Source organism: Syngnathoides biaculeatus, chromosome 23 (assembly GCF_019802595.1).
Source record: "Syngnathoides biaculeatus isolate LvHL_M chromosome 23, ASM1980259v1, whole genome shotgun sequence".
Classification (NCBI taxonomy): domain Eukaryota; kingdom Metazoa; phylum Chordata; class Actinopteri; order Syngnathiformes; family Syngnathidae; genus Syngnathoides; species Syngnathoides biaculeatus.
The window spans coordinates 17,453,682-17,461,751 of NC_084662.1; the positions used below are offsets into that span (position 1 = coordinate 17,453,682).

The 8,070-nt window shown below is 41.5% G+C and overlaps 1 protein-coding gene across 2 annotated transcripts; it reads left to right on the forward strand.

Moving 5' to 3' along the window:
• Positions 1-602: 602 nt before the first annotated feature.
• On the forward strand, positions 603-7,461 carry LOC133497030 (adenylate kinase 7-like). Of its 2 annotated transcripts, none has more exons than XM_061813194.1 (18): positions 603-809; positions 885-1,025; positions 1,874-1,988; positions 2,070-2,164; positions 2,226-2,336; positions 2,416-2,499; positions 2,576-2,664; positions 2,745-2,835; positions 2,978-3,055; positions 3,957-4,106; positions 4,230-4,358; positions 4,598-4,694; positions 4,779-4,907; positions 4,987-5,049; positions 5,134-5,331; positions 6,273-6,490; positions 7,047-7,205; positions 7,304-7,461. In XM_061813194.1, exons 1-18 carry the CDS (start codon positions 735-737, stop codon positions 7,334-7,336), a joined length of 2,055 nt encoding a protein of 684 aa, XP_061669178.1. In that variant the 5' UTR covers positions 603-734; the 3' UTR covers positions 7,337-7,461. The 2 variants fall into 2 exon arrangements, with proteins under 2 accessions (XP_061669178.1, XP_061669177.1); XM_061813193.1 differs by having other exon boundaries at positions 7,047-7,129.
• Positions 7,462-8,070: the final 609 nt, after the last annotated feature.

An 8,070-nucleotide genomic window follows, 5' to 3' on the forward strand; every position in this document is an offset into this window, starting at 1 on the left:
GTATCCGTGGCAGATGGCGGCAGAGGAACCAGACCACCATCACCATCGAGCTGGGTCTGCAGACCTGTGCAGTCATAGTCATGGTCCATATTGACCGAAGAAGGATGGGAAGAAGTCCTGGACGTAGCGTCAGCGGAGGAACGCCGAGCCTTGTTCACGTCAAGGGGCACGCCAAAAATCATTCCTTCTTGGTAGGCAACTTCTTTATTCTTGTCTTTGCGCTTTGTTCCTTTATCGCTTAGCATGGTCAAGTTTAGTTAAGTTCGGTACAGTCACTCCGTTGTTTCTTTAGATTAGCCTTGACTTGTTTTTAGCTTAGCTTAAGCTTAGCTGTTTATCGTCCGCCGTGGGGAAAAAATATCCTTTTATAAATTGTGGGACAAGCGTCCCAAAACTCCAGGAGGTTGTTTAAACACTGCTTGTAGACATTTATAGCCGCATAGTAAAACTCACATAGCAGGAGTAAGGGATAGAGATCCAAAAATGCTCAGCTGCGATAACAAGCGTCTGCCTCGGTCGCCATCTTGGTCGAACCTCGGGGGTGAAACCTGCTGCTTGCTGAGTATGTCGTCCCTAATTGATGACGTCAACTCCTTGTCGCGTCGCACCGTCTCCTAGGTGCACATTGTAAACAATTGAGACTAAAACAATGGGGCCGAAATCGTTAGTATGCTGAGCCCATTTTTTTAAGCACACAAGTGCATAGACATTAGCAACCTTGTCATTTATCCAAAATGGGTGACAGAAGACGCCCCAGGCGTATTTTCGTGAACGATGTCGACAAATATTCCTCCAAACACATCGCCGAGGTGGAGTATAAACGTTATATGGATGAAGCAGAACTTGCCTGTGCCCAAATAATATTTTCTGGCTTACGTGTACAGTATTTATCGACTTGCGGTGAGAGGGTTGAAGAAGAGGATGACGGCGAGCCTCAGTCTCCTGAACCTGCCTTCCAAGTGGTCGGCACCGTGTCCTCTTCGTCCACCTGTGAGAAAGCGAACTTTTTGCTTGAGCAGTATTCGGTAAGTACATTTCATTTTTAAAAAGGTCAATCAACAAATAGGGGGGAGAGTCATTTGCGTACATTACATACTATACAAACCTGTGCTCAAGGGTCACATTCGATTTTAAAAACAGATAAGTCACTTCAATTCTTCATACGGCAAAAACAAAAAAAAAAACTAAAATACGTCAATATTTCACCACAAAATTCCAATAATAAAATTATATATTGTTTTCAAATTGAAATATATTCATAATTCTAGTTAATTAATCAGTATACAAGAAACAAGAAATATTTTTGAATGTTATTATTTAAAATGAATCAATGAAACAATTGTTTTTAGATAAAAGTATCACATGAGTGCTTTTTGTAATATTTTGCCCCTTTTATATAGCTATAAGTATCCAAAATATTGGAAATACCTCTCAATTTAAACTACCTTTATAACAATAGTGTGCAGTTATTACTGTCAGTCTATTCATTTTATTCATTTATTTGAGCCGCTTATCCTCACAGGGGAGTGCTGGCGCCTATCCCAGCTAATATTGGGGAGGAGGCGGGGCGCACCCTAAACTGGTTGCCAGCCAATCGCAGGGCACATAGAGACAGACAACAGTCGCACTCACAATCACACCTATGGGCAATTTAGAGTCTCCAATTGATGTTTTTGGGATGTGGGAGGAAACAGAAGTAACCGGAGAAAACTCACACAGGCACAGGGAGAATATTCAAACTCCACACAGGCGGGTGCCAGGATTTGAACCCCGGTCCTTAGAATTGTGAGGCAGATGCTGGAATCAGTAATACACTGTGCTGCCCCATCCAGTTTAGACAATGTTAAACTATGTTTCCTTTCTTCTTTTCCAGTTGCTAAGCAGAGAGGAGCTCCTCCCCCGCCTGCTGGACTGCGACGTGGTGGTGTACAACATCTCGGAAAATGCGACGCAAGATGACATTGAGGAGGCAACTTGGGCAATCACAGGTCTTGCAAAGAGAAAAGGATTTCCATAGTTGATTGTTCCGACATTAGAACCGTACCATATTTTTTTCCGCTCGTTTGTAGCCCTTCACGGTGAAATGGAAAACTTCAAGTCAAAGAAAACGTTCATTTTGGTGTCGACGGTGATGACGTGGGCAATGACCAAACCTCAGGAAACGGTGAGCGTGGAGCGTGTCCGGGAGCGCGCCGATGACGTTTACTCACGCGTTTCTCCTGTAGGAGGAAGTAGAAACGTTTGTAACCGAGGAGGAGTTCAGAAAAAGACGCCCTCATCCCAGCTTTAAACACCACAACAACATGGAAAAACAAGTCCTTAAACTGGGAACAGGGGTAAGGACTTTCTCCTGGCAAAATTCACGTCCTTGTTATTTGTATGGTAAGACTATCCATCTGATTTTATGTATTACAGAAAAAAAATAAACTGAAAGGTTATGTTTTGGCTGCGGGCATCCAGTATGGAAGGGGAGAGAACCTTTTCCACTACTTTTTCAAGGTAGCCGTTACAGTATAGAATCAGTCCTTGTTGGTTCCTGCTCAGTTATTATATTCTTTTTTCATTTGTTGTTTAGGTGTCTTGGCTGTCCGAGTGTTCAAAAGTTCCCATATTTGGAGAGGGCACAAATTACATCCCCACCATCCACGTGCTTGACCTTGCTCAGTGACGTGCAGCTTTTATCTACAGTCGATGTTTGTTTGTCGATTGTGTTTGACGCAACTGGCTGTTATTTCTTTTTCTAGAATCATTCAGAATTTGATTGATGTTAAACCCAAGTCGAAATACATTCTTGCCATTGATGACTCCAAGAACAAACTGATGGATATAGTAAAGGTAAATACAGCCTGAATTGAAATCCCAACGTAGTGCAGTTGAACATTCTCCCAATTTTTTCATTTCTTTTTAAACTCTTTACTCAACTTACACATTTCACATTAAACGGGATCAAAGAGCATCTGTCCTCTTTGCATTTTAGGTCATAAGTCATGTGCTTGGGCCAGGAAGAATATGCCAAGTACCAGAGAAGGAAGCCATCGCTATGAAGGCCTATAAGGTATACTATGTTTGCATTATATGATAAATCTTTGTGTTGGTGTGCCACATACTTTACATATAAGATTTAGATCTGTAACAATGAGGTAGAGTGAAAAAAGTAAGACGGTAACCATTTGTACACAATATGTCAACAAGAAGTCAGATCTCCTAAATGTATATTGCTGCAAGTTAACATCTTTTTACAGGCAGATTGTTTTTTTTTTTTTACATACTTTTCAGTTATTCTTGGATTGGATCTCAGTATGAATGCCAAGGTGTAAAAAGTAAAAGGTGAATTACTTTAATTCCCCGCTTACAGAGCGCACTTGGTTATAAGCCTCACGCAGTACATTCGTAAAGGAAATACCACAAACGCCACAGCTATGAAAAAGCCGCAAGTGCCCACATTGCAACCCACATTGAAACACGACATATTTACAAAGAAAGACAGTACACAGAGAGTTTTAAAGCCAGCGCCGCCGCGCTAACGCCGCCACGCTAACGCCGCCACGCAGGTGACGGTTAAAAATAAACATACTGGTAAAAATCACTGGGACACGGCAGTAACACGCTAGCGCAGCGCTAACAGGGCTGGACCGGTAAAAGTCACTTCCTGTGCACATATATTCCATTGCGGCCGTTAGAAAAAATGCACAAATTATCCACATCACCGCATAAAGTGCAGGGTTGAAAGCGTGTGAAAAAAAGTTGTGGTTTATAGGGTGGAAATTACGGTAGATTGCTGTTGGGAGTCGGAACCTTGATAGATAGTTTTCTGTACAGTAAGTGTTTTGGGTTCCAAATATGTTGACATTTGCAACAAAAACATGCTTGATTTTATAGCTTCGATATTTTAACATAAGATCATTATTGCCCACAAATCTTTTATTTTCATTCCTTGTTTTCCATCTTGTGTTCAGCAAGAGGAGTTGGAGTATCTCAGCATTGACCTTCGCCTGGATGCTTTTATTGTGAAAGACTCCTTTAGCTTCACCTGGTTAGCAGAAGGTGGCATGATTGACAATATCGAGGGCCTTGTGGAAGAATACAGACACACGAGAAAATTACTGGTGAGTCCGCCGAACAAAATTGCAATTGAATATGCGTGTTGGTTTTAGAATGCTGTTGCCAGTTTGGATAGAAGTTGATATTGATAAAACCTGAAAAGCTCTTTTTCTGTCCCGCGTTGACAGCCGATCAGAATCTGCCTGACTGGACCGCCGGCTGTGGGCAAAAGCAAAGTGGCAGAGAAGCTATGCGAGCATTACCGGATACATCACATCAACATCCGAGAGGTCATCGACGAAAAGATGGCTCATCTGGTCAGTGACCGCCAAAAAATGTATTTTGCCTGTCGAAAAAAATTGCAGATCTGTATGTACGTCCTCAAAGTCATTTGGGAAAGGCTCCAGCACACCTGTGACATTAATAAATGAGGACGAGTACTATAGAAAATTTAAGATGTGAATTTCCTACAGCGTCATTTTTTTTTATATATATATATATATATATATATACTAGAAGAAGAAGATATACTGCACTCAGTGTTCATACTCTACAGAAAGATACCGTGACCAGAAGTGACGCTGAGGTGAGTGAACAGGAAGCAGCGCAGGATCAACTGGAAACCATAAAAGCAAGCATGGAAAATAATGCAGGTCTTGCCATTGCTGATTTCATGAAGTCTACAGCATATTTCAATATCTCAGAGCATACGACAACAAAATTCTTTGCGCAATTAGGTCGACTGGAGGACGATCTTCTTTTAGAAATTTTGACAGAAAAGCTCAATTCGAAGCCTTGTCGAAACCAAGGTTTTGTTTTCTATGGGTTCCCAAGGACTTTTGAGCAAGCAAGTCAGATGTTCAGTGGTACGTTTCTCCAAGTAATTCAGTTGCTCAGGAGCAAATAACAAGATCCAGTCGCCTGATATGCATATTTGTTGTCCAGCTGAAGATGGAGACAACCAAGACTCACCCAACGGGACACCCTCGTACAACAAGATCACTCCAGGTTGTCCATTTGCTGATGACTTCTCTCTTCTTTACCCCTCAAATGAGAAAATAGTGTAAAATGTGTTTTTATTTCCCCCCTTAGAATATGTGTTTGCCCTGGATGCATCCGATGAGTTTCTGACAAAGAAAGTACAAGATCTTCCTCAGAGTGAAGCCCAGAAAAGAGGCTTAACCCAGGATGAGTTTGTTCCTCGACTGGCCAGATTCCGACAACTCAGCAGGGCCGGGGAAACTGCCCTGGACTACTTTGATGAACTGGAAATATATCCAGCATATCTTGGTAAGGTTCCTTTTTTTTTTTTTTTTTTTTTTGATCAAATGCTATTGTGGGTGGCACGGTGAATCAGCTGGTATAGCGTTGACTCAATCCCAAACCCGCCTGTGTGGAGTTTGCATGTTCTCCCCGTGCCTGTGTGGGTTTCCTCCGGGCACTCCGGTTTCCTCCCACATTCCAAAAACACGCAACATTAATTGGACACTCTAAATTGCCCCTAGGTGGGATTGTGAGTGTGGTTGTTTGTCTCAATGTGCCCTGCGAATGGCTGGCAACCAGTTCAGGGTGTACCCTGCCTCCTGCCCGTTGACAGCTGGGATAGGCTCCAGCACACCCCGCGACCCTTGTGAGGATAAGCGGCAAAGAAAATGGATGGATGGATGCTATTGTCCTTTCCCAGGGGTGTCAAACTCATTTTTGTCACGGGCCACATTGTGATTACAATTTCCCTCTGAGGGCCGCTATGACTGTGAAACCATAAAAATCTTTAACCAGCTCATCATATTTAGACACAAAATTTATGAACTACTTTTGGAATCAGAAATCGAAGGTCATGGGATTTTTTTTTTAACTATTGTTCATGCATTGTGTACTTACTTTTTACATGTATTGTAACAAAAATGATTGTAATATTTCAATGTTATCACTTATGATATTTGACAATTAGAAATTTTGGCACAGATTTACACAAGAATCTTGGAAATTGACACGTGATTTGCCTACGAGGGCCACAAATAAATCACGTGGGGGCCAGAGCTGGCCCCCTGGCCTTGAGTTTGACATCTTTGTCCTATCCAATTGTTGAGAAAGAGAACTAAATTTGCTTCTGTCTGTCTTTAAAATCCATTAAGTGCCATTAGGAAGGCAGGGCAGTATCAGATTTTTGGGCCTTTATGCAAAATATTTTCAAGAAATGTCCCACTAGCGTCTGTTGCTCCTTGGCCTAGAGGTGAAAGCCGACGACCCCGAGTTCACACAGATCGTGAGCAACATTATCGAGGTGGTGGGCGCTCCCAAAAACTACGGCCTTAGTCCTGAGGAGCAGGAGGAGGAGGACCGCAGGCGAGAAATCGAGAGGAAGCAGAAACTGGCGGAAGAAGCGGCCGAGAGGAAACGCAGGAAAGAAGCCTCGCTGGCTGAGATGGCAGCGCAGTACGAAGCATGGGTACGCAATAAGTGACTGACAATGACCTTCTATGAAACTTAATAAACATCAAACGTACGTGTTTTAGTACTTTTTGCACCGTTTGTTGTTCACAAAGAGCTTTAGTGGTAAAAATCACATGAGGGGTTTCCTACAAATACATTTCCTGCTTCCATTAAAATTGTTATTTATAAGCAGTCCTCTTCATTATGATGTTCACTTTTTGTCATCATGACACCAAGACTAAATTCTATGTCCAAGATTTTGTTTGTTTTGAAAAGAAGACTAGATGAGTCACAGGATGTCACATGGATGAAACACATGTGAATTTTGCCAGCCAGCCATCCCTTGTTAAAGAACATCAACTTGTGCACAAAAAAAATACACTTAAACGTTGAAATGCAGTACCATCGTTTTATTATTGCTAATCAAAACTGAGCATAATTGTTTTTGAAATGGTACGTTGTATTAAATCGAATCAGCAGGTGTACATAACGTTGTGCCCGACGAGTAAGACAATCTTATTTTCGTACACCAGCTTGTTTCCTGACTTGTTATATTGTTTTGTTTTTTTCAGCAAAATAATTTGGCCGAGGTGAAGAGGCAGGAGCACGAGCTTCTGGAAGCTAAAGCTCTCCCGCTGAGGAACTACTTGATGAAGTACGTGATGCCGGCACTCACTGAAGCCTTGCAAGAATGCTCCAAGATCAAACCTAACGATCCAGTTAGCTTTTTGGTACAACCACATCCTAGCATGGTGTTTTCTATGGACTCTCTCTTTATGAAAATGTGCATTCTACACAGTGACTATCTTTTGTTTTCATTTTTTGACAGGCAGAGTATCTTCTTCGGATGGACAAAGATTGATTCATCATTCATTGATTTTAAAAAAAATATATATATTTTATTTTTTTGCAGTGCACTGATCAAAGATAAGGTGGTAAGGTGATGATGGCACAGGTGAAAATTATTTGGAATAAATATTGAAATAATATTTGTGTTACTTTACTGAACTGGCTTGAACGCAATTGTTTTAATCTTAAAGCATGAGCAATTACTGTAATTTCCGGCCTACAGAGCGCACGGGATTATAAGACTCACCCAGTATGTTTGTAAAGGAAATACCATCACAACTGTGTAAAAGCCGCTAGTGTCCACATTGAAACCCACATTGAAACATGAGATATTTACAAAGAAACACAGAAAGACTTTTCAAAGTTTTAATAATTTAGCTTATCTTAACATAGCAACAAACACGGTAGGACGAACAAGGCTGGTTTAAAAAAAACATACCGGTAAAAGAAAAAAAACAACTAAGGCAGCTACACAGTAGCAACACGGTAGTACAGCACGAACAGAGCCGGTTAAAAAAAAAAAAAAAGCACCTAAATCACTGAGACGCGGCAGTAACACAGCAGAAACACGCTGGCGCGACACTAACAGGGAAAGTTAAAAAATAAACATACCGCTAAAAATCACTGAGAAACGGCAATAACACAAAAGCAACACACAAGCACAGCACTAACGCTAGCGCAGCACTAACAAGGCCGGTTAAAAAAAAACATACCGGTAAAAGTCACTTTCTCGGCACATATATTCCA